Below are 27,124 nucleotides of genomic sequence, written 5' to 3' on the forward strand. Positions count from 1 at the left end.
CCAATTAGATCATCAAATTTCACATCCTATTCTTTATTTCTATGCAAGTTACTGTGTGTATCATGCTTTGTTTTAGCAACAAAATTTTTAGCCAAAGTACAGTATTAGATTGAATCTTTCCAGTGGTTTTCCATTTAATTTTCAAAACAGTTCATGATGCAATTAACTCGGGAAACTGTGAAATTAAGGATTTAGTGAAAAGTTGAGTTGAGCTTTTGACACTTCTTTTTGTTTGTTTTTAGATTACTTTGATAAAAATATAAAATTCACTATACTGACATGCACTTCAATAATTTTATCCTGACGTGATAAATGTGTATACTATTAGGCATGCAGCTTATACTGCTAAGCTGAGAATGTGCAGGTTAAAAATGACTAATTTACATGACTCTTGTTAAGATATTCTATAAAAAAATATAACTGATACTGGTTGCACAAAAAATATATCAATTCAAAAAAACGTTTTAACTTAGAAGAAGTAATGCTTTTTGTGCGTTGTGGTCACATACAAGACTGAGTGACCTTTTTGTGTATTAATGCACTTAATATAAGAAAATAAAAGCAGAAGGGGCTTTATAGTTTGAGGTACAGAACCTATCTATACTGGAGGAAACCCTTGAGCAGAGTAGGCAGTTTGAGGTGTGGAATCAGATGCAGTCTGGGTCGGCCCATGTAGTTTCGGATACTCAGTCTACACAGCTGACAGAGAGACCGTGGCATGGCTATCAAGGAAGAAACAGTAGAAGTTAGCAATATCCCCCTTTTTAAAAAAATACAAATATAGGGTATATATATATATATATATATATATATATATATATATATATATATATATTTTTTTTTTTTTTTTACAACTTAGTAAGTATATAGACAAAGTGACCCTTGTTCAAATCCTAGCCTACACTGATTTTTTTCTTTTTCTTTTCATTATTATGGCTATAATATACAGAAGGTGCAACTTTGTGAAGACTGACTTTGCATTGAATGGGTGATTTCTACAATCTATTGTCTTCATCAGTTCTTAAAAGACACTTAATTCTCAGAAGACCCTGGCTTATTTCCTGAAACCATTCCCACTCTTTCCTGTCCAAATCAGCTGAGCAACATTACCCTCGTAAAGAAGAAGCACTGCCTCTGCTGCACTGCTGGGTGGCGCTGTTTCTATCGGCCTTTGTAGTTCCAGGTTGCGAGCGTTGATGTTAGCGCCAAAGTCTAGTAGCACACTGATGATTTCTGGACAGTCCTTCTGTGTGGCAGCATGCAGTGGTGTGTCCAGGAAACGGCCCTTCTGCACATTTGCTCCTAAGAAAAACACATTTATGTTTTAAAGAACTAAGGTGAGATGACCTGACCACACACCAAAATACACCAAGTAACTGAATTTCTCTTTTAGGTAGTTTGAACAGTAAAAGTGTACACAGAGCCACATCAAACTCACCTCCATCCAGAAGTTTCCGTGTACACTGGAGCTGCTGGGAGACACAGGCAATGTAGAGAGGTGTTCCTAGATGAGGGATGTCATAATCTACATCTGCTCCCCACGAGATGAGAGACTCTATACATGCTGCTCGGCCTGAGACAAACAAACACATGTATGATTACTTTTTTGTAACCTCAGCTATAAATGTTTAGTGATTTTGGTTTCGCCAACCAGGGATGCGAAATAGTGTAGTGATGGATACTCACGTCACCAATGACGTTATGATTTTTGGATCACGTGTCACTTAAGGTGCAGTTATGAGTACATCTGATAAGAAAGATTGGTGGGATATCTAACTTGTAGAACCTCTTTCTGTATTATCAACACAAGGAAGACACAAGTGTAATAAAATAAATTTTATTAACAATAGATAGACAAGACTTACTAAATGAATACCATAAATGAAAAAGGAAGAAAGTGCAAGTGATTAATTTGGATGTTGCATTGGCAGAAATGCTGAGACTTCTACAGTGTTGAAAAATAAAAAGCAGCAAATGCTGGTTGGGTATGTTTTGAAGCATGGAAGCTGGTTTAAGCTAGTTCTTAGTTGGTCATGAGCTGGAATTTAGCTGGTCTTGAGCTGGTTATGAGCTCATTAAAGCTGGTCTTGTGCTGGTCCTAAGCAACTAGCTTCTGCTCAGGACCAGCTTGAACCAGCTCAAACCAGTTGTCATGCTTAAAATCGTACCTTTTTTTTTTTTTTTTATCAACAGGGCAATAAAGTGAAGAACCCTTTATTATGTATCAAACAAATAAGTTAATCATTTTTTATCAGCTGACATCAGCTTTATAATATCTAATGTAAATTAGAAAATCATAATAGTATAATATAAAATAATGCCACGGTCTCTGGAAAAGGTTTGGATAATTGATATTTATGTTCTCTCAGTCAAGTGAACAGTCCAGTTGTGGTGACTTCTTCCACTGGTTGTGCTGGTAACAATGCAGTGGGCAAAAGAAGCGGAAAACTATTTCAACAACCTCGAACACGAAGTCCTGTAGGACGCTGATTTCCTGGAGAACCAAATAACCAAATCTGGAATGCAAATGTGGCCCTGGAGTAGGTGCAGAAGGTAATTTGCCTGGAATACGCAGAGGAGAATAGGTTTGCTCACTGGAGCTTCACCTTGTTGCAAATTTCTGTATGTCTTCAGCCTCTCTGGGCTAGAGTCAGAACTTGGTAAATCTGCTTTGTCTCTCTTGGATGGAGACTCGGGACGTGCTGCATCTGTTGTTGCTTGCTGGACAAAGACTCTGAATGTACAGTATATCTTTCCTTGCATGCTGCAGGCTCAGAACATGGTCCTATGTTGCTGCCTCGAAAGCTGGAGACTCTAGACAAATGGGTCTGTTGCTGCCTTCCCTGTAGTGGACTGCAGGCTCACAACCCGTAGAGTTGTTGTTATAGCTGTTATTGTCTCTTCCCTCATGGGCCAGAGATTCAGAACAAGTGTATATGATAGTGTCTCACTGGACGTGCCAGAGTCAGAATAAGGAGTGTCTTTTGGAAGTGTACCTCTTTATCCCTTTCAGATGAGGAAGAGATTGCAATTTATCACTTCTCCATTTCCATACAGTGATTGGCTGTTTCCACCAGAGTGGGGGAACATAGTGTGGCTCACCCTTCTTTCCTCCTGTGGAACTTATTTGCATAGTCCATAGGGGCAGCTGTGACCTAATGGTTAGAGAACTGGACTTGTAACCAGGAGGTTGCAGGTTCGAGTCTCGGTGCTGGCAGGAGTTGTAGGTGGAGGAGGGAGTTAATAAACAGCGCTCTCTTCCACCCTCAATACCCATGACTGAAGTGCCCTTGAGCAAGGCACTGAACCCCCAGTTGCTCTTGGGTGCTGGATATAGCTGCCCACTGTGTTCACGGTGTGTTCACTTCCCACTGCTGTGTGTGTGCACTTGGATGGGTTAAATGCAGAGCACCAATTCTGAGTATGGGTTACATGCTTGGCAAATGCCACGACTTTCCCTTTTTCCACTTTCAAACACAAATTTAGAAGAATGAAAAATGTCACTAAAGTTTTACCTAAGCATTTCTTACTTTCCAAACCACAACCATGCTTCTGGCAATGTTACGAATGCATTAAGTGCAAACATGATGGAAAAAGATTTAACTTGTCTTGCATGCATTCATTTCTCCATTAACAGCTGAGTTTGTGTTAGATGTTGCACTACACAAAGCTGTCACTGCGAAAACTTATTTCTCTGAATAACTATGAGATGGATGTGTTATAGTTTAATCAATTTTAATGTTTGGAAACATAGATATGAATTTATTTGGATGGATCTTTGTGATCTTTCTCTTTGTTTCACATACTGTTGCGCTTCTGGAGTTCCTAAGGTCTTTTTTTATGGCGGTCACAGGCCAAAAAGTCAAGAATCAGTCTCTAGGTGGGTGAAGGGCAGAAAGTCCTTTTGTTCCTGTGCTTGGTACCAGAGATCTTCTTCTTGCCCTCTAAGAGCTGCCTGGCTGTTCTCCTAGTATCTTTATCTGATGGTGTTGGATAATTTCCACCAGTAGACCACCAATATCCAATCAAAATAGAAAACCTTTGACCACTATAAATCGGCCATAAACTGGGCTCTGGAATGTGCTGTTCACTACAAATGCATTCAAATAAATTGATTTTTTTGTGGTTGGATTAGAGCAGTTACTTGGCAGGCAGAATTACTTACCTTTGCTGGAGGCCTCATGAATCGGTGAAGGCTGGCACTCTTCTGCCTGTGGTTTTGCTCCATGTTCCAAAAGCACCTCTGTGCAAGTGACACTTCCTGTTGAGCAGGCGTTAAACAGCGGGGTCACGCCATCAATGGTAGTTGCATTCACCTGCCATGTACATCAACATTTTAACAGCCCAATCCACACAAACAGATCAAGCTGCCTTTTCAGTCTTCTACTATGCAAAGAGCAAGTCTTCACTGAAACAATTAAAGGAAACCGGAGTTAGCTGTCACAAAGGTAATTAGAAGGGGCTACTTCAGTAACTGTGGTTTTGAGATAAAATTCTATCATTTATCCATGTGACATACAGTAATTTATTCAGATCTTTAGAAGTTCAGTGGGTGGCAGAAGTTCTGTTTAATTTTTGATATAGCTCCAAACCAGCAAAAATAAATAGACAAATAAAAAATAAAAACACAGGCAAATATTCATCTATAAATATATAAAAGAGTAAGCAAACGACTGAACTGTATACTCATGACAAGAGTATATTTCAGAAATGTTAAGTCAGGGTAAGCAGTGTTTTTTATTGGGCCACATATGAAATATGTATATGTTGCTGAAAAACCTTTGTTGTGTTGTTTAATAACTGTAACTCACATTGGCACCAGCTTCTATGAGAGCCCTGGCACATGCTACGTGATCTCCGAGACAAGCTTCATGCAGTGGAGTCACATGATCAATAGTGATGATATTTGCACTGTAACCCTGGTAATATGGAGAGATAGAGAGAGAGAGAAAAAAAAGAAAAACAAACACAATGTATTTTCTTGTTTAAATGCTAACATATTATTTTGACCTCTTTTCAGCAATTTCTGCTCCATTTCTGTATTTCTGTTTGTGAACCTGTGAGAGAAGAGTCTTGAGCGCCAGAAGTCGACCCTGACATGCAGCTTCATGGAGTGGAGAACGATCCGCCCATGAACCTGTGAACACACATCAGATTATTCTTAATACTGAATAAATGTACTGACACCCAACTGTTTCCCGTGACTAATAAATGCCCTTTCATCTCAGAAAAACAAACCTCAAAAAAGTTACATTAACATAATTTACAGCAACCATTATTTGCTGTATTTAAAAGCCGAGCAAAAGCACCATGTAATTCAAGAGCTTTAAATACATCCACTCAGCCACAGCCAGACTTCATAACATTTCTAGTACAGTACATTGTAAAGTGAGAGTGGTGTAGGCACTGGTGATTTTGACACTGCCCATTGACAGCTGTTGAGCAGAGAGCTTGTGAGAGGAATTGCTGAAAATGGCACAGCATTATCAACTAACATGAGAGTAGTTCAGCTCTCTAGATACAATAAAGGTCGACTCATTTAAACTGTTGAGCCATTTGAACAGATTCCCCTGTGTTGCTTTGATACAAAATGTAAATGAAATGATGTCACTTCATAAAATGTGCAATAAAAACCAGGCTGTAATGTTATCAGTATTTAGTAATAAAAGCAATATGATTCTCCTATAAAGGCAGCTATGCTATTTCATGTATATAGGACACATTTACAAAACACCACACATAACAAATGCCCATTTACAAAAACTCAGTGGACGATCCTTGGCATTCATTACTCCTGGGCAGCAAATGCCAGGGCTCTCCATTACTGGCAACAGGGCATTTTGGACAGCATGTCTTTTGTATTATGTGTTTGAGCTGAAGCCATTTCAGTGTCAAAGTTTTCATTACCAGCTTTACTCTTCAAAAAGCTTTTTTTAAATATATATATATATATATATATATATATATATATGGCGAGCAATAATTGTGTGCTAGAAAATCGTTAAATATTTTGAATTAAAAAAAAGTTTAAAGATCAAAAATAAATTTACCCAGGAAATTGATTGACGATTTTTATTATGGTTCTATATTTTTAACCAATCATTAATGCTAAATGTTTAATGTTAGATGCATAAACTAATCACATAGTGTATTTTCAATTTAGATTTATTTGTAAAGTGCCATGTGTTACAAATGATCATGTTAAACAAATCTGATAAATATTTTAGGTAACAAGTTACCATCAACATTCCGAAATTCCTCAAATGTTCCATAGATCCCCAAACACTTCCCTGCAACCTCCTGGGGTCCCCGCAGTCTGTATTTGGAAGTTTCCTCAATTAAACAACTGCATCAACCAACTGACCACATAAGCAACAAAACAGCTACCAACAACAATGTCAATGTCTTCAGACATTTTATATTTAGTCAGAACCAGAATCGTATGTGTAACAGAATATACCTTAATTCACAGTACTAGCAGCTCATACCATACTGTAGGTATTTATCTATTCACAGTGGACTGAGGAGATGTATATTTAGCAAGAGCTCAATCTAGCCACAACAACATACGACAACTGCCTTCTGCTACTGCCATTGCTGGCACAGAACGAGGCCTAGGAGCAATAGGTTCTGTTACGTACCCAGGTCTCCGTCTCCCCACGGCACATCTATCCATTGATACGAATACGCCATAGCCTGTAAATGAAAGTACGGCTGTCATCTTGAGGCGCAAAAAGGCAGCCGCCTTCTCTTTTTAGCTTAGTTGAGCGAAGGAGATGAGTTACTGCCAACGAGATTCCACACTGACATGTGGAACGTTAGGTCACAGCTGTGCTTCAGTCAGTTACAATACTAGTTTAGATGCTAATATCATTTAATGATGCAGTTTAGTGTTTTCTTAGGCATAATGCCACATAAAAATTAATTAGTGATAATTACTTAAATAGTGACAATTTAGGTCAGAGAAAATTACACTGCTCAGTATGAATGCAGGCTGTTTAACAGAAAATAGTCTTTATTGAGACTCTGTGAAAGCTTTCATGAATATTTCAGATCCTGTTCTGTTCATGTGCTTACAGCTGGGATCCATGGAGACTAAGCAGGGAAGTTACAAGTAAAAGACAGTACTATAAATATTCTATGGCACACTGCAATGATATAAAGCAAACCCTCCCCCTCCGCATTATAGAGTAAAAGACCAAGTCTAAAGCATAATGCAGAAGGAGTCCAAACACATAATAGTCTCCAATTTTACTGTTTACTTGAACTCTCATGGTCTTGCTAAGAGGGTTCAAATGCTGCCAACTAGAAATAACAAAATTTAGCTGTGTGCAGCAAAAAAATAAAAAAATAAATAATATTTTCTGAATAAAATTCACACTCAGACTGATTTTTACCTTAACTTATAACTACTAGGCCTTACACACAACATGGTAAACACATTACATAGTGTATGCTACTATTTTTATGTTCCTATACTTGTTGCATAGTCAGCAAATAGCTAGACAGTTTTGTATTTGGGCTGTGGGGAATATAGGGAACACTACCAAGGCTTTGGAACAAAATGTTCTTTTTTTTCATCCACCACGGCAAACTATGACCAATAATATTACAACAAATTTAAGGGCAGATTAGATTTGCGTTGCATGACTATCCACAGTACTGTATCATATTCACTTCATTCATCGTTCTGCTCTACTGATAATGATGATTGCAGGTGTGCTTCTGACTGACACTGGAAATTATGTCGTTAATATCCAACCTTATTCCATTCATTTCGTTTTCTTATTTTTTAATCATTAAAACATATTTTATATTTACAGGCTAAACATTAAACAATATCTATGATAATATTGAGAGTGTCATATAAATCATAATGATTTTTATATTATTTATCTAACATTACTTAAAATGTTATTTGTCATTTTACATAAAAGGTCCGCCCTTATACAAATGCATTACTGCAAGGTGACAGCAGGGCGCAATATGAAGGCACATTCATTTGCACGTGTCGATAACTCACCTTGACTAATCAAAATACCCCACCGCGATTTCTTTTTCTCAGAAAAATCGTCGACGTCCTCTCGCTTTCTTTTCTTGGGAGTATTATCTGAGTACTCGGCTTCTCTGCAGGGAACTTCAGGCATGTTTGCATCAGCTCTGTCCTCCTTTTGCATGGGGTAGAGCAACTGTGACTAGCGCCTCTTTTTGATTGGCTGCTCGGCTTGTTGTTGTTTCAGATCTCAGTAGAGTCGTGTTGGCTAACTTATGAATATTAATAAGGTTACATTGACGTAGCTTCTGGTCACGTAACGTAATTAATATTCATAAGCAGAGCTTAGGGGAAAAATAAACGCCCACTTACCGCGATTACGCCAACTGGGCGCCCGTGACGCAACGTACTTTATATTCATGAGATAAATCTTCACCATAATACCAAATCCATGTTAGTAAGACTATTTATATCTCAGGTTAAGATTAGAACGCTGTCACTATTATTCTGTAGCTAGTAACAGGTTAGAATCAGATTCCAAATGGCTTTTCCAATTGTACAACCTTAACATTTCTCAGAAATCGTTGTAGGCCTGTTGTAGAATTTGTGACAGTTTTTAATTATTTTAATGTTACGTCGCACGTCCTTTTGCGTCATATAGTCAAACATTTCAGTTTGTCTGTTGCTTTGTCTGTTGTTGTCAGAAGCCAAGTAGGTTGCGGTTTATAACTGATAATTCAAGCATTCTTCTCAGTAACTTGTTTAGCATTTCACATCAGGTAAATGTGCATGTTATTAGGACATAGTAAGGAATAACATAGGGCAAAATAGAGAAAAAAAAAGGATTAAGAATCATACAGAGAGAATAATTTCCACATACAAAATCTCTACATTTTTCTTTAGACTTTAGACAGTAAAATTACACAGATTCATTAATAAATATGATAGATGCATTACTTTATAGTGCATTGCACCAAACAATGTCATTCCAGAATGATTAAATGGCTATTGCTTTTTCAACATTGTATCCAGTCAACGCAGTCATTTAAAAATAATTTTCCTTAACTGTTAGATAAGAACACGCTGACCCCATTTTCTCAGTGTTACAAAGATGGGCCATGCTGCAGAAGCTTTCTCTTTCACACCCTGTGCAAAAAGTTAACGTTTTATGTACCTTACAAAGAGACATGAAGACCCCATAGTGTCTCAGAACATGCTCAAGAATATATAGCCTCAATAAGTACCATTATTGCGTACTTACTGTGCCCTTGGCCAAAATCATAGAACTCAGCTGCGATCCGGGCCGCCTCCTTACGGTTTCCTTTAACCACATAGAAGTGGGTCAGTATGTTTAAACTGATCTTGACAAATAATTTGAAGCAGAAAAGGACAAAAATCGAGAGATAGACGTTGGTGTACTGCGAGCCAAAAGGCCGCTCCTCCAAAATCTCAGTCATTGCTGCTGCTCAGTGACAGTGAATGTTTTGGAATGGGATCTGGGGATGTGTTTATGGGGATCATATACCAGGCCAGCCCATTTATTCCCCAAGGCAGCTGGGCACAGAGTAGAGATGAGATAAAGCAGCTGTACTTTTATCTAGTGGAAAAATGGGCCACTTGACTGAGGCATGACAATAGGTGTTGTCATTTGATGGGATGTTTGTCTCATGATACATAGTGACAGCTTTGTTTTCATTACACTATTTGTACTGTAACACATTGTTGCTATAGAGCAATGTCTTCAGATTACTGTATTTTTAAAGTAATTTTGTTTATGTAACAAATGCCTCTTCACAGTCAGCCATGATTAATTCAATAACAGAAGAGTCAGCAGGATGATGCATTTGGTTGATCATCTGAGCTTTATCATATTTTGATGAGTATTAATACAGAGATTTCTGAATAAAGGATTTTACAAGCATTACATTTTTGCTTTTATATTTTTTATGAACTTCTTTTATGAAAGTGGTTCTGTGAAATGTTCATAGGAGATATGAACATTTATTGTACAATAGTTTGTTATTTTGGAAAAATTCCACATACACAAATAGTCGGGGTTATTTCTTGAAAACATCCAACAACATAAGGCACATCCAATATTAATAATTAAAATAGTTCACATTTTAAATTTGGAGGGGGGGGGGGTATGGGGTGTATCAATAGAAGTACAAAAAGTTTGAGATAGAGAAAAGAATTTCAGACTTTCTATTTAGATTTGCTCAGGCTAAAGCTCTGAAACAGTGTTACAAACTCACAAAGAAATATATTAAAGGATGGCTTACATTTTTCCATTTGCATGCGTGAATATGAGATTTACCCAACAATAAAACAAAGTTGACAACATCTGGTAAAAGAGAATTTCAATCACACATAAAAAAGAAGATATCTTGCAAAACAAATGAAGGAATTGTTTCCATTTTACCGATAACCAACTATGAATATCAAACCAGAATTTAGAAGTAACCTCACAGTAAAATATAGGTGATCAAGTGTTTCAGGAAAAGAAGAACAAAAACCACTTTTCAGTATAATATCGCTAACAGGGTAAATCCATAAAGGGTAAAAAAAAAAAAAAACATCATTCTGTAATATGTCTCCCTAACTTTGGAGTAACTGGGTGTGTAAGATAAAACAACAACCGTTGTAAACTGTACCCACATGGATCCTCTTCAGTTTGCCTACAGAGCAAACAGGTCTGTGGACGATCCAGTAAACATTGGACTGCATTATGTTCTGCAACACCTAGACAGACCGGGGACTTATGTGAGGATCCTGTTTGTGGACTTCAGCTCGGCCTTCAACATGGTCATCCCAAACCTCCTCCTGCCCAAACTAAATCAGTTCTCCGTGCCCACCTCCGTCTGTCAGTGGATCAACAGCTTCCTCACAGACAGGCAGCAGCTAGTGAGGCTGGGAAAATACACATCCAGCACCCGTACAATAAGCACCGGAGCTCCCCAGGGCTGCGTTCTCTCCCCACTGCTCTTCTCCCTGTACACTAATGATTGCACGTCTAAGGACCCCTCTGTCAAGCTCCTGAAGTTTGCAGACGACACCACACTCATCGGCCTCATTCAGGACGGTGACGAGTCTGCTTACAGACAGGAGGTAAAAGAGCTGGCTGTCTGGTGCACTCTCAACAACCTGGAGCTTAACACGCTCAAAACAGTGGAGATGATGGTGGACTTCAGGAGAAACCCCCCTGCACTCCCCCCACTCACCATCATGAACAGCACTGTGACTGCAGTGGAGTCATTCAGGTTCCTGGGAACCACCATCTCTCAGGACCTGAAGTGGGACATTCACATTGACTCCATTGTGAAAAAGGCCCAGCAGAGGTTGCACTTCCTTCGCCAGCTGCGGAAGTTTAACCTGCCACAGGAGCTGCTGAATCAGTTCTACTCCACCATCATTGAATCCATCCTCTGCACTTCAGTAACTGTCTGGTTCAGCTCAGCTTCTAAATCTGACCTCAGGAGACCACAGAGGATAGTCCGGACTGCTGAGCGAATCATCGGTTCAACTCTCCCATCCATTCAAGAACTGTACTTATCCAGAGTGAGAAAAAGGGCTGTCAAAATCACTCTGGACCCCTCACATCCAGCACACTCCCTCTTTGAACTGTTGCCATCTGGTCGACGCTACAGAGCACTGAGCACTAGAACAACCAGACACAGGACCAGTTTCTTCCCTCAGGCAATCCATCTTATGAACAGCTGATAATAACTGCGAGCACACTACACTTTATATTTATATACACGTACACTTTATTTATCTAACACACATACTTAGTATACACTTAAATTTTGCACATAATATATATGTACATACATAACTGCATTTGTAATATACCTGCGTACAATTGTCATTTGTATATTGTCATTCACTATCTACTTATTTGTATTTTTTATTCTTTTATTATGTGTTTTATGTTCTGTCGCTGTCATTCTGTTGTACTGCGGAGCTTCTGTCACGAAAACAAATTCCTCGTATGTGTAAACATACCTGGCAATAAAGCTCATTCTGATTCAGATTCTGATGAAAAAGCTGTTGCACAGTTCGTGCAATTCCACTTCCTGACCACTGGATGTCAGTATGTACTTTCCAAAATGAAACAGGAAGTCGGCCTTGCTTCCGAATCATCTTTAACTGCCTCACTTCCTGCTCTGAACCTCCGCTCAGAGCGTTTCAATATATCGTTGTTTTGCATTAACATTGTTTTCGTTTGATCAGAACTAGATTGAATCATGAATACGGTACTGTCGAGGGCGAACTCGCTCTTCGCCTTCTCGCTCAGTGTGATGGCAGCTCTCACTTTCGGATGCTTTATTACCACAGCCTTCAAAGACAGAAGCGTACCGGTGGATATACAAGTGTCCAAAGTCATGATGTAAGTTACCTGCACCGTTTCTGAGTCTGCGATCACAGGATTCATATGAAATGAGTGGTAATCTCATTAAAATATATATTTGATACACACGAGGCACCAAAGTACATTCAGACTCCTTTGTTTTTACAGCATATGGCACTTGTAGATGCTGCTGACCAATAGCGGTGCAGCACATCAGCTATGCAAATTAAACTAATATATAACGTTAAGTGTTTTATGGGTTTATTCAACAATATTGTGAAACGCTGTCTGTATCTGAAACCGTAAAACAGAGTGAAAACTAGGCCGAACTAATATTGTTTGAGATTCCCTTTTTGTCTTTAATTTATTCATACTATTGCTTTATTTGCTTTTGTACATTTTAAATGTGCGTGTAGGTTCAATGTATCACACACATCTAAGCAATGAGGCACTTTACTCATCGTTTTTCTCATCCTTTTGTTTTCTTCTTTCTCCAGTAAAAATGTAGACGACTTCACAGGACCACGAGAGAGGAGTGACTTGGGCTTTGTGACATTTGACATTTCTGCTAATATCCTTTTGATAGAAAAGAGTGCTGCTGTGCCACACATTACCATCATGTAAATGCAAATGTATATATATGTTGCAATCCAGAAAATTCAGAATTTAAAGGGTTAGTTCGTCCAAAAATGAAAATGATGTCATTAATAACTCACCCTTTTGCTGTTCCAAACATGTAAGACCTCCTTTTATCTTCGGAACAGAGTTTAAGATATTTTAGATTTAGTCCGAGAGCTCTCAGTCCCTCCATTGAAGCTGTGTGTACGGTATACTGTCCATGTCCAGAAAGGTAAGAAATCATCATCAAAGTAGTCCATGTGACATCAGAGGGTCCGTTGGAATTTTTTGAAGCATCGAAAATACATTTTGGTCTAAAAATAGCAAAAACGACGACTTTATTCAGCATTGTCTTCTCTTCCGTGTCTGTGTGAGACAAATCAAAGCAGCTGGATTTCAGAAAAGTTTCAGATTTGTAATTATAATGTACAAATGTCATTTATTTCATGTTTCTCTGTTCACTGCTTTATGTTTAGCATTGTTTCTGCAAATGTAATTCCTGTGTACGTGTATTTATGCCACATCAGTGCACCATTCATCAGTTTTTGTAAATTGTGGTATGTGCCACTTCAGATGTCAGTTTTGCAGTGCACTTTACACCTAGAACTAGATTTACATTATTTTCCTTAACCACTTTTTAACATCTGCAGCCAATATTTGACTGGAATGTAAAGGAGCTCTTTCTTTACCTTACTGCTGAATATTCAACCAAAAGCAATGTAAGTCTTGACCACGTCAGTCTGTCCATAGATGAGAGGGCCTGGCAAATATAATGAACAGTTTTGTTTATGAAAATCTGTTGAGAACTCAGTATTTGTTATCTAGATTGTAATATTTCAGACCTGTTTGTGATTTTTCAAATCAGTAAAGAGTCTTTATCCCATATTAGGCACTGAACCAGGTGGTGCTATGGGACAAGATTGTCTTGAGAGGTGACAACACCAAACTAAACATGAAGGATGTTAAATCCAAATACTTCTTCTTTGATGATGGGAATGGTCTAAGGTTAGTACCTTTTTCTTTCATATTTTTTTTTAATATAAACTTGTTTATAAACAATGGTTAAAACTTTTTGACAGCCATGTGTTCTTACTAGACTGAGCAGTAAAAAATTGATGTGCATTTAATTTCTAATTATATAAATGAATCATATATGTTTAAATATGTATATTTCCATTTGTAATACTCCTGACAAAAATCCACAACTGATTTGAGCTGAATGAATATTGAAAATGTGTCAACCTTGATGATGATTTACATGATTTACTCTGCCCTCAAAGCATCCTAGATGTATAAGATTTTCTTCTTTTAGACAAATCCAATTAGAGTTATATAAAAAATGATCCTTGCTCTTCCAAGCTCTATAATGGCTGTAGGTGGGTGTTTTTTTCAACAGTCCAAAAGTAAAAAAAAAAAAAGTCAAATAAAGCGCATCCATCCATAATAAAACGTGCCTCTGGGGGGTGAATAAAGACTTCCTGTAGCGAATCCATGTGTTTTTGTAAGAAAAATATCCATATTTAAAACATTTATAAACTTTATTATTTCTTTTTTTTTTTTTTTTTTTTTTCGCTGATTGTCATACATGCAAGCTGTTCTGGCGGAGGATGTAGGACGTATCGTGCAGGCGCCAGTGAGATATGCTAGTTTCATGAGTTTGTTTACAGGAGCAAAAGAAGCAAACTTTCCTTAGTATAGTTTCTTGAGTTTTGTTTTGCTGTCTGTCCTTCGCACTCCACGATTCACCGGAACATGGATCCTGCGTCATCCACCGAAACAGCTTCCGCCTGCGATTGTTAGCTGGCGGAAGAGTTATATTAAATTATATATATATATATAAGCCCCCGATGGATTATTATGGATGGATGCGCTTTATTTGACTATTTTTGGACCATTGATAAAACACCCACCTACTGCCATTCTACCCTTTAAAAGTATAGACTTAAACCTATCTGTCCTTTATTGATTTTTCCCTAATACAGGGCGAATAAGAACATCACTCTTACTCTCTCATGGAATGTGGTGCCAAATGCTGGAATCCTGCCATTGGTCATGGGATCAGGACACAAGAGTCTCACCTTCCCTGAAACATATGAAACCATAAAGAGCTACTGAACTCTTCCAGTCCATCCCAAACCATATTTGTAAATGTTGTGCTCTGTATGGGTTTTAATAAAAGTTGACAAATTGTTTTAAGGAGTGACTTGTTTAAGGGTGTTATGAAAATAATTACAACTAGAGGTGGGCGGTATGACCAAAATTCTGTTTCACGGTAAATGACATTTTATTTTTACAGTAACAATATACAATTATTATAAAGACTGGCACTTTTTACACCGAAAAGGACGACATATTTAAATTTTTTAATGGATTAGAGTCATGAGAAACTACTTTTTGGACAACTGTTCATTTCTAGGTTAGTAGTGTGTCTTTTTACTGCCATAATCGCTCAATCTATTTCAACCAGACAACTGCGTACGTCAGATAATAATGTACGTGAGTTTGACGATAGACTTCATTTTGGCCCGGATCTTTTTTTGTGTCTCTTGAAAAACCAGTTTCACTGATTGATAAAGAGATGAGTTTGAGTTTTTCTCACCGTGCCAGTTCAGAGGTGGAACAAGACGGCAACAAAAGTTCTCATTTTTCATGGTAAGTTGTAAAATACTGACCTATACCTAACAAATTGTTTTTAGAGTTTCGGTATCAGTCAGTTTTGAGACATTGTGCATCACAATAGTGTCTGTGCTTATTAAAGGGATAGTTCACCTAAAAAAATTATAATTCTGTTGTTAATCTCTCACCCTTGTGACATTCTAAACCCGAAAGAGCTTTGTTCATCTTTGGAACACAAGATATTTTTGATGAACTCTGAGAGCTTTCTGACCTTGCATAGATAGCAACTATACCACGTTCAAGGCCCAGGAAGGTTGTAAGAACATTAGTAAAAAATAATCCATGTGACATCAGTGGTTGAACCTTAATTTTATTAAAATATAAGAATACCTTTGGTGTGCAAAGAAAACAAAAAGAATGACTTTCTTCAAAAATGTAATTTCTTCTGTGTCCGTCTTCTATAGGCATTCTCGACAGTACCACGATACATGCGTGTGAGAGAGTAATGGGTGAAATATCTAAATCCCAATCGTTAAACAATAGCATAAGGCAGTTGTTAACATCTTGTAACATTTCAATAAAAAATAAAGTTTGTTGCTGAAACAAGTTTTGTTTTGTAAGAAAAGTAAAAGAGCTGAGTATATTACGCAGTGCCTGCAATAAGCAGGGTCCTCACTCAGTGGTGACAAAAGTCTGAATGGAGTTATGCCCACCATGGTAAAACCACACCCACCACCCACCACATTTTGACAAGCTGTTTAAAAGGGATGCTAGTGACTTCTTATCTAGACAGAATATTAAGTTCCAACCGTAGGTTTGGGAGGAGCCTGATCAATCATTCCTGTCTGTCATCATTACGAGCCAACATAAGCAGCTCTCATTGCACCGTTCCAGGGTCAATTGCTCAGGTATCCTTCCACCTCCCCATTTCCTCCTGTATTTCAGTTTTTCTCCCTCTGTGTAGTACCGTAATGGGGGGTTGAACTTGTTGCTCAAGTCGAGCCTCGTGTTTGAGCCTCCATTAAAGAGAGCAAGCCAAGTTCGTTTACCATTAACCATCAGAACTGGATGGGCAGGCGAGCCTGTGAAATACAATCAGTGGTTTTATACAATGGCATATTAGTGCCACATTAAAAATAAAAAATAAATGGTTTTCTTTGCGTTCAAAAAGTATCCTCGTAGAGTCATAAAGTTATGGTTGAACCACTGCTATCACATGGACTATTTTATTGATGTCCTTTCTGGGCCTTGGAATGGCATCTGGCATCTGGAATGACATCCAGGTAAGTAATTCATGACAGAATTTTCATGTTTGGTTGAACGAACCCTTCTGAAGGAATTTTTTTTCTTCTTTTTTTCAGCAGCTTGTCCTTAAGGGATGAATCAATGAAAAGTGATGGCATCTGTGAATCAGAGCCAAAGGGTGATGGCATCTATTTCAGAGCAGCTTCTGGCTGCGGTGGATGATCTAGGCACAGATCAACTGAAGAGGTTTAAATGGCGCTTAAAGAATCATTACAGTTTTTCAGCCACTGATCTGGAGAAGGCAGATACACCTGACACAGTGGATCTGATGACAAAGCGTTTTGGACCAGAAGAAGCTGTGAAGATCTCTGTGGACATCCTGAGGAAGATGAACCAGAACCATGTGGCTGAAGAGTTAGAGAAGAATCTCAAGCAAGGTAACATGTTACAGTGAAACTGAAATTTAACTGTGCCATGAAAATACAAATAAATTTAAACTAAAGAATAGATTTTTCAAATTATAACAAAGTCCTTTTAATTTATCAAATATAATCTTTTTCTATAATTGGTGTTTGAGGTAAATACTGATCTCTGTCTGGTTTTCTTCTTATTGTAGTCATATGGACTCCTTGAGTATTTTGCAGAGAAAGTAAAAATGCAAGCAACAATTGCAGGACAAAACACAAAACCAGTCAAAGGGTACATTTTTATTTTAAATTTGGAAAATAAATAAGCTTTCCACTGATATGTGGTTTGTTAGGATAGGACAATATTTGATTAGAAAATCTGGAATATGAGGGTGCAAAAGACTCTAAGTAATGAGAAAACCACTTATAAAGTTGTCCAAAGTAAGTCCTTAGCAGTGCATATTACTAATCAATATATATATACCTATACAAGGTATTTTTGTCTAGTGCTACAAATATATCCTCATTCCCTACTTATGACTGGTTTTGTGGTCCAGGGCCACATATAGGACATTATAAAATTATATAGGATGTAATTTTGACATTATATAAGAAGTGGTTTAAAAAACATAATTAGACTGACATATAATACAATTGTTTACGCAAAGTAATCCAGTCTACTGAAGTGATATCAATGTATGATGAACAGAGCAACCATTGATCAGCTTATGCATACAGACTCCAGATCACACTGATAACAAAATTAAAGTATTCTTGTGTTATAATGATTTGGGCTCTGTAAAAAGCAGACATTTTTCAAAATATATGCCTTTGAATTTTGTCTTGGCAAATTTCTGCATGGAGCAGCTCAAAAAGATCTCAGACAGAGGTAAAGTCCTGAAGATTAATCTGCTCTCAGAAACCAGTACATTCTCACATAATGGAGATCATTAAACTAGAAATGTATTAGGAATTGATGCAGGATTATTTTCTCTTGATATGAGAATCACACTCATAATGTCTGTTCATTTACACAGTCACATTCACCAACATTGTTCCCAGGACCAGGAACGACTTCCTACAATGTAAGAACCACAATCTGAAAATCTCACTGCGTGTCCATGCTCTTCCTGTAGAAAGATAAAGAAGACTTTTTGTAATTGATGATGTAAATTATATATCTGTTTATCTGTACTGAGACATTGATGATATACTGAACTGAGGTCTACCACATGAAAAGATCAAACAGATTCATAATTCCTGATTCTGATGTGTTTTATCTCCTTCAGATTCCCATCATCTCACTCTGGATCTGAACACCGTGAATAAAAACCTTCGTCTGTCTGAGAGCAACAGAGTGATTACTCATACTTGCACAGTCCAGCTGTATCCTGATCATCCAGACAGATTTGAGATTTTGTGCCAGGTGTTGTGCAGAGAGAGTATGTGTGGACGCAGTTACTGGGAGCTGCAGTGGAGTGGATTTAGTGTATTTATATCAGTGTCATATAAGAGCATCGGCAGGAAGTGATCGGGTGATGAGTGTTTGTTTGGACGTAATGATCAGTCGTGGAGTTTGTCATGTTTTCCCTCTAAATACTCATTCTGTCACAGTAAGATAGAAACTGGTCTCCCTGTGAGACCCATCAGCAGTAGAATAGGAGTGTATGTGGATCACAGTGCAGGAATACTGTCATACTACAGCGTCTCGGACACAATGAGCCTCATCCACACAGTCCAGACCACATTCACTCAGCCGCTCTATCCTGGGATTTATGTTTGTCCTGGATCGTCAGTGAAACTGACGATCCAGGACTAAGAGTGTCTATATGAGTGTGATTGTACTCCCTTCATTACTGAAGACCCTGTTATTAGGGGCTTTCGCACCAGCTAGTTCTAGGAACTAGCCAGCAGGGTGGTTCCTAGAGAACCAGTTTCTCCCTGTGGATGTTTTCTTGGTTGCATTCACACAACGGAAGCAGGAACTTTGAAGTGGCCAACAGCAAAGTCTTTATACGTGGCATTAACATATGTCAACAAACGGTGAATGGAGGATGCCATAATCGGAGAAAAGAATCTGTTACCGTTTATATTTTTTACAATGGTAATGATATATAGCCTATTTGTGGAAGAAATCCGTTGCCTAGTGGTCCAAAGTCCACTTTTCAGATGAGAGCAAGTTTTGTATTTCATTTGGAAACCAAGGTCCTAGAATCTGGAGGAAGGGTGGAGTAGCTTGAAGTCCAGTGTTAAGTTTCCACAGTCTGTGATGATTTGGGGTGCAATGTCATCTGCTGGTGTTGGTCCATTGTGTTTTTTGAAAACCAAAGTCACTGTACCCGTTTACCAAGAAATCTTGGAGCACTTCATGCTTCCTTCTGCTGACCAGCTTTTTGAAGATGCTGACTTCATTTTCCAGCAGGATTTGGCACCTGCCCACACTGCCAAAAGCACCAAAGCTGGATAAATGACCATGGTGTTGGTGTGCTTGACTGACCAGCAAATTCACCAGACCTGAACCCCAGAGAGAATCTATGGGCTATTGTCAAGAGGAAAATGACAAACAAGACACCAAACAATGCAGATGAGCTGAAGGCCACTGTCAAAGAAACCTGGGCTTCCATATCACCTCAGCAGTGCCACAAACTGATCACCTCCATGCCACGCCGAATTGAAGCAGTAATTAAAGCAAAAGAAGCCCCTACCAAGTATTGAGTTCAGTAAATTAACATATTTCCAGTAGGCCAACAGTTCACTAAAAAGTTTTTTTTTTTTTTTTTTTTTTTTATCGAATCATCACAATTAAAATTACCAAAGACTTAGACTACTTCAGTCTGTGTGCATTTATTTCATACACAAATTTAACAATTTGAGTTGAATTACTGAAATGAATGAACTTTTCCACAACACTCTAATTTATTGAGATGCACCTGTATATCCAGTTATGTTCTGAGAGCCACCAACATGCAGAATTTGATTCCAAAATTTAGTAAAATACACCTGATCCAATGAATCAGGCTCTTTAAGTTTATTTGAAAATCACAACTAGTTGTTTTGAAATGTGTTTGCGACTAAACTGCATCAAAAACTTTTTACATAATATTTGAAATCCCGTTTTTTTTTTTTTACCTGATTATCTGCTGTTAAAAGCCAGAGTAAAATTTAAATTGTGTTTATTATTACACTATTACATAGAGTAATAATAATACTACTGTGGTTGTGGGGAGTTTTTTTTTTTTTAATAAACAGTTCCAGATTCAGTCACCAGATGGCAGCACTTGAACGCTTCACTATGTCCCTTACAGTATTTTAACTGGAAGCACACTATGACTGAATCAATACACCAAAGCATAAATTTATTGTGATAATGTGCCAGAAACATATACAGTTTCTTTGGAACTGTGTTAATATCCTTCTTGTTGTCACACAAATTGCAGGTTTGGTGTAAAACGTTATGCATAACTGCATAAACGTCATAATATTTTCATTTGTGAACTCACTAAAGCTAATGTGGAAAAACATCTCTCATCAGCCCAAATGAACCAAAATGCTATTCTCTGCTTTCTTAATTGTCTAAAATGTATCAGTCACAACCAGGGCCATCCTTTCTCCAGAAACTGTCCATATATTCTCCTTTCAATATGCAAATAGGAAAGAAAGAGAAAGAGAAAAAGAGAGGGAAATAACCCGCTGTGCAATTGCCCATCTCAGTCCTGTGAGGGCAACATTGTATTACACAAAAGAACAAAAGATCAAGGTTTCTTATTCAGTGAGAGCAGTTTAAAAGGAAATAGCCCAAATATGTGTACCTATAATTCAATTTCTCAGCATACATAATATAAGTAATTTGAGCAGTTCAAGGTGTTTTGCTTGTACATATGGAGTGAATAATAAGAGGAAATTTACCGTCATTTGTGTGAGCCATTTGGCCCAAAATAGAGCTCTCTGGACATCTTCACAAAATAAGATACTAAAATGAGATGAGTGTAGTGAATAAGAGGGATTTTATTCTAAAATAAAACCAAATGACCACATTGCTGGAACTTCCCCCTTTCTCTTGAAAAAAACAAAGCATGTCACTGATAGATCAGAGAGAGGAGCTAAAGTAAAAGAAGATCACAGTTCTTTTAAATTGGAAAATCTGATTCTCTGTTTACCACAAAACTATCAAACGGCTTCAGAAGACATGAAATATTGCATGAAATATTGCACAGAAGTGGTTTGAACTGATTCTTTGATGCTTTTTTTTTTTTCATTGTGAAGCATGAAAGTCACTTTGATTATCAGCCTTAACCTTTTTGATGATGATAGAATTTAAATAACTTTTCCTTTAAGATGTACATTTATGTTGATTTGCCTTAGCATATCAAAAAGTGGGGTTAAGCTTTGCATATTTCATATACATGGACTATTTTTGACTACTTCATGTCCTACAGTAACATTTGTTTGTTTAAAAATGTACTCTCCAGAGAAATAAACCTTCACAAAAGTATAAACTGCATCCATAATTTAAAGCTGTTGTACTATTTAATGTGTTTTATTATATTAACATTGAGCATGTGGCTTGGAAAATCACTTCGAATTACTTTAATGCTTAAAAAGTTATAGGCTAAAATGATGCCTTTTAAAGACCACACTAATTAAATGACAGCTAAAACATTTGGGGCAGTAAAGGAATAGATCATTCAAAAATAAAACTGCTGAGAAATTTCCTCAGGCCATTTAGGAGTAGATGGGTTTGTTTGTTTCACAAAATGTTAATAAGTATACAGGATTTAGTTGTGGATTATTGTAATGTTTTTATAAGCGGTTTGTGCTCTCAATCTACTGGCACCCATTCACCGCAGAAGATCCATTGGTGAGCTAGTGATGTAATGCTAAATTTCTCTGAGACTCAGCAATTTTTCAGCTGAATTTCTTTTTTGATGAGCTCTTTCTTTAATAAAAACAAATACTTTGTTACACATACACATACATTTAAGCATTTACTTGGTCCCCCAGTCCCATAATACCACACGTATTCTTTCCATCTTGGACAGTTCACAATAAAAAAAAAAAAACACAATTCATGTATTTATGGAAGTGGACTGTGTAAACAGGAATTAATAGAGATTCCATGGCAGTTCATTGCTGTTCTGGAGTCAGGAGGCAGGCTGCACCACCGGAGCACAGGGACTTGAGTAAGCAGGGACACATTGTGTTGAAGTCCTTCAAACAGAATGCCACAGATGCTATTTGTGTGAATCGGGCCTTGTCTCCATACGCTCTTCCTCTAATTCCCAGTGCGTTTCATTGTTATATCTGCCATTATTTTGGGGTGATGTCCATCTGTGGCATTTAAGGAATTCTGCTTCGTGCCATTTCCTAGATAGACAGAATAGAGATTCAGTCCTCTGTGTGATGTGCTGTTGTGGTTTGTTTAAACGACTCATTTTTAGCCTCTGTGCAACACATTCCACTTGTATGATTCATTTAACAATTTAACACAAGGATGCAGGTAAAGCCATTGTAAATTAAATAACAAAATTCCTTTCTTGGAATAGATTATTGTGTGTTCTTGCTGGAGATCCCACTGTTGTACAGTATGTGTCAGTGTTTCGGATTATACTGTGTTTGTTTTCTCTGCGCAACGTTTTGGCCGTTCGTCTTTTGACTCTTTAAACCAAAAATGGCCAGTCTCAGCAACAATCACTTGATATTTCCTTTCCAGCCCTTGTCAAATTCAGTGTCGAGTTGCTCAGTGTATGCACATGTTTGTCTTGAGGGGAGAGTACAGAGTGCAAAAGATCTTCAGGAAAACAGATTTGAGGAGCAGGGCTATCTGAATCACTGGAGTTCAAAGGTGTCTGTTTTCCTTGCTAAGACGCCAACAAACTTTAGAAGACCTTACGTATGAAGTGCAGGTATTGTACTTCAACAGCGTCTCAGGAGAGTGATGATATTTGCTCAACTCAAACCTTTAGTTTCATACATGGTAATGTTAAAACTCATGTTGCTGCAGTTTCAGATTGAACCTGGCCTTTTTATGGAGAAATGAATGAAAATATGTATGTTTTAATATCTAAATATGCACAAACACGCACACTCACAAGTCACCTTGAGTTTGATACATTGAGCAGCTTTCTCAGTCGAGTCATTTTCCGTTACAGTCATTCCGTCTATTAATAAAATACTAAAAGTCATCCAATAGGTCTATGAGTGGTTTCATGAGTGAGTTAATTTGCATAACTGATTTGTTCAAAAATCCTGATTCAACCATTAACATCAAGTTAGTCACTGAATCATTCATGTAACTGATTTGCTTTACAATTCATGTTTCATTCAGCGATGAAAGAAGAAACTGGCTGCGTCCAAAATGAGTAGGCACTTTTGCAACCATAAGTAGTAAATATTAAGTATACTGCAATAATTTTGTATTAAGTGTATAATTTGAACGTGTGTAGTATGAAAGTGATCCACCTGTGTCAGTTCCATCATTTCATACTCTCTCATGTCCTTAGGGGACAGTAAAGTATTGTTTAGACTTAAAAGTATTCAAACATTTTGTTCATAAATGTTGATTCATTCAAGAACAAGTGATTTTATGTATGAGTCATCGAATCAGTCACTGAACTGATTTATTTAAAATCTCATAATGCCTAAGCTTTGGGCTGATTATATTACTGTAGGTTCTGCCTTCAAAACCCAAACCATACACAAAGATAATATGATGTAGGCTCCACACAATTTGACTCTAATGCTGTGAGAGGACTTTTAATTCACAGACTTGCTTTATTAGAAACTCTCCCCTTTTTTATTGTTGTATGTCTAATCCAGCACACACCCATCTCCTGAAACACAAACTAACGCATTTAATGGGATTCTCAGTGGCTCCTGCCTCGCCCCTTAAAAAGGTCATAAGTCGTGTTCAATTTCTATAGCAGGAAGAGCGCATGATAGTAAATAATGAGTGCTATGATGTAATATATGGTGTGAACGGGTCGCAGTGGCATGAAGACTATCTGACAATCTGGAGAGCGGGGCAATTGACAACGTTTCCTTCCCTCCTCTGAGGATTTTTGGCCATCCTTGAAAGAGTTTCTTGGACCCAGTCAAGACTCTTGTTATTGTTTCAAAGTATCTAGGAGACAAACTGACAACAAACTGTTTTTTGTGCAAAAAAAAAAAAAAAGTGTTACATGTAAAAGAAATCCTGAAAATGTGAAATTGAACTTGGATAGATGTCAAGGTAATGATAAATGTGTAAGATAAAAAATGATTGCCGGGAAAAAGACGAAATATGAGAGCGGAATTTTCATTTCACCTTAGAAGTTGGATTTAATTTGAGTATGTACTTTCAGTGACATACTAGTAGACTTTGATTGAACTAAAACATTAATTGCTGTTGACATGACAATATTATTATGGCTGGTGTGGTTTGGCCTATATTTAAAACATACAAAGAGTTTTGTTATGTCTTCACATAAGAAGTGATGTTCACTATAAATCTATAATCCCCTGAACTGCTTGATGGATATGTGGTTTAAAAATCATTATCCCCTCTAGAATTCAATGACAAAACATAAGCCTGCTTTTGGTTAAAGCTGAAATAATACTTAGACAGCATTACTTATGTAATGTAATCTTTCTTGAAATTGTATTATAATATATTATATATATATAATAGTTTGGACACACCTTCTCATTCAAAGAGTTTACTTTATTTTCATGACTATGAAAATTGTAGAGTCACACTGAAGGCATCAAGGGCTATTTGAGCAAAAAGGAGAGTGATGGGGTGCTGCGTCAGATGACCTGACCTCCACAGTCACCGGACCTGAACCCAATCCAGATGGTTTAGGGGTGAGCTGGACCGCAGAGTGAAGGCAAAAGGGCCAACAAGTGCTAAGCATCTCTCGGGGAACTCCTTCAAGACTGTTGAAGACCATTTCAGGTGACTACCTCTTGAAGCTCATCAAGAGAATGCCAAGAGTGTGCAAAGAAGTAATCAAAGCAAAAGGTGGCTACTCTGAAGAACCTAGAATATGACATATTTTCAGTTGTTTCACACTTTTTTGTTATGTATATAATTCCATATATAATTCCACATGTGTTAATTCATAGTTTTGATGCCTTCAGTGTGAATCTACAATTTTCATAGTCATGAAAATAAAGAAAACTCTTTGAATGAGAAGGTGTGTCCAAACTTTTGGTCTGTACTGTAAGTACCAAGAATAATATTGTGATAAATAATTAAATTATGCCAATTTACTTAATGCAATTTTATTTTCAAGACTTTTTTTTGTTTTGCCTTTTTTCGACATTGTGATATTGACACCTTGGCATATTTTTTTAACTGTATGACCCCAAATATAACCTGAACTCTATGACCCCAAGTTCAAGTAACTGTATGCGCTATTGTATGTAAAAAGCGGTTAAAATCAAAGGGCTTTTTGCTACCAGGCTTTATGACAAACCAGCTAAAGGCAAAGCATGTGGGCTGAGGTGGTCTGGCTTAACTTAAAGAAATCACTTTTAACCAACCTCTCCTCTTGCCTAAGTTTTTTTTTTTCCTTTTCATTTTCATCAAGCCACACAGGAGCTTGTCTCCCACATGGAGCTCAGTTGTGAATGTGTTGCAAAATGGCTTTCTTGAAGAGTAGTAAAGTTGATGTGTGAAAAGTGTGTGTTTGTATGTGTGTGTAGTTGTTTCAGATGGATTCATACTACATCTGGAGTGTGCGAATTACATTTACAGGCTAAAGTAGCCCCAAACAGCCTGAAGCCATGCATTTATAGATCCTGCCTGCGACTTAGCTCATTCTCAAAGTTTTAACAACCACTGTAGACACCTATAGCTGTGGACCTCAGTGGAGAGTAAGTCTCCTCTTGTTTGGTGAAGCAACTTGTGAGATTACTTCAAAATGCCATTATCCGACTAAATAGACAGAATAAGCCTAATGTAACCTAACAATTCCCAGATGACACAAAGCAATTCCAGAAGCAAGGGTGAAGCCTTCTCTTTTAAGTAGGGCTTTGTGTTTATGGCTTGAAGAATGCTTACTTGTAAAATCAGCACATACAATTGGTTCTATTTGAAAATTGTTCCAAATAGCATGCACACATAGACCTCTATAGACAATGGAGGAATTTCCAAAATACTCTGGTGGCTGAGAACAGATGGAAATTATCAGATGGCTTTAGAAACAATGGATCATATTCATAAAGGCTCCAGATAAATCTACTGTCCACAGTAAGATGATGCAGAAAGTGTGATTAATATTCTGCATTGTGGATAATCTGACTTTGTACAAACATATCTATTTTTAGTTTTTTAGTTTATTTGAGGCCGATCACAATCAAAATATATCTGATAATGATTGTATTGCACAATAATGTGCCGTCTGGTAATTTCAATGATGAACAGGAAAAAAAAAAAACTAAGTATGAACATCATGAAATCTCAAATGGGACCTTTTAAAATGATTCTCTGACATTAATTAAAGGGTTGTTTTTATTGAATATTAAAACATTTTGAATGCTGCCCTGCCTCAGCGGCATACATATGCTTAATATAATCATTGTCGTGGTTTTAAAAGGTCCAGTGAGCTCAAGAACAAACACGCTGAAGCTGTGACAAGCTGGACTTGCTTAACTGTGGTTTTTATTGACTAAACATGTTATTTCAACCAATTTTGAGGCAGCCTGAACCAGCAGAAAGCCCTCTTTTATTACATGTATATAATGAAATGATGCATGCCATTACATTTTTTTTTTTTTTTTACAAACACCATTTTAGAGAGTAACTCTCCAGAAAAGGATCAACTGGATATCTGTGAATGAGAACTACATACACTGCTTGAACTCATTATAGGATCATATGAAATAATAACAATAACCATTAATAAATCAACT

The 27,124-nt window shown here is 37.4% G+C and overlaps 3 protein-coding genes across 11 annotated transcripts in view; 1 reads left to right on the forward strand and 2 right to left on the reverse strand.

The window, feature by feature from the left end:
* The window catches only part of tmem134 (transmembrane protein 134), a 790,957-nt gene that overhangs the window by 67,504 nt on the left and 696,329 nt on the right, over positions 1–27,124 (reverse strand). The gene's annotated exons all lie outside the window — the stretch shown is intronic.
* On the reverse strand, positions 15–9,482 carry asb5b (ankyrin repeat and SOCS box containing 5b). 3 transcript variants are annotated; one of them, XM_052545510.1, is made up of 8 exons: positions 8,024–8,833; positions 6,642–6,696; positions 5,058–5,137; positions 4,812–4,919; positions 4,166–4,316; positions 1,439–1,573; positions 1,111–1,302; positions 15–722 (listed from the first exon to the last, which is right to left on the reverse strand). In XM_052545510.1, the coding sequence occupies exons 2-8, from the start codon at positions 6,691–6,693 to the stop codon at positions 595–597; spliced, it is 846 nt and encodes a 281-aa protein (XP_052401470.1). In that variant the 5' UTR covers positions 6,694–6,696; positions 8,024–8,833; the 3' UTR covers positions 15–594. The 3 variants fall into 3 exon arrangements, with proteins under 3 accessions (XP_052401470.1, XP_052401468.1, XP_052401469.1); XM_052545508.1 differs by lacking the exons at positions 6,642–6,696; positions 8,024–8,833 and adding an exon at positions 9,255–9,482; XM_052545509.1 differs by lacking the exon at positions 6,642–6,696 and having other exon boundaries at positions 8,024–9,122.
* spcs3 (signal peptidase complex subunit 3) lies at positions 12,116–15,158 on the forward strand. Its single transcript, XM_052545517.1, has 5 exons — positions 12,116–12,383; positions 12,842–12,915; positions 13,605–13,681; positions 13,852–13,967; positions 14,945–15,158. The coding sequence occupies exons 1-5, from the start codon at positions 12,241–12,243 to the stop codon at positions 15,075–15,077; spliced, it is 543 nt and encodes a 180-aa protein (XP_052401477.1). The 5' UTR covers positions 12,116–12,240; the 3' UTR covers positions 15,078–15,158.

This window comes from Carassius gibelio, chromosome B1, assembly GCF_023724105.1.
Source record: "Carassius gibelio isolate Cgi1373 ecotype wild population from Czech Republic chromosome B1, carGib1.2-hapl.c, whole genome shotgun sequence".
Lineage (NCBI taxonomy): Eukaryota > Metazoa > Chordata > Actinopteri > Cypriniformes > Cyprinidae > Carassius > Carassius gibelio.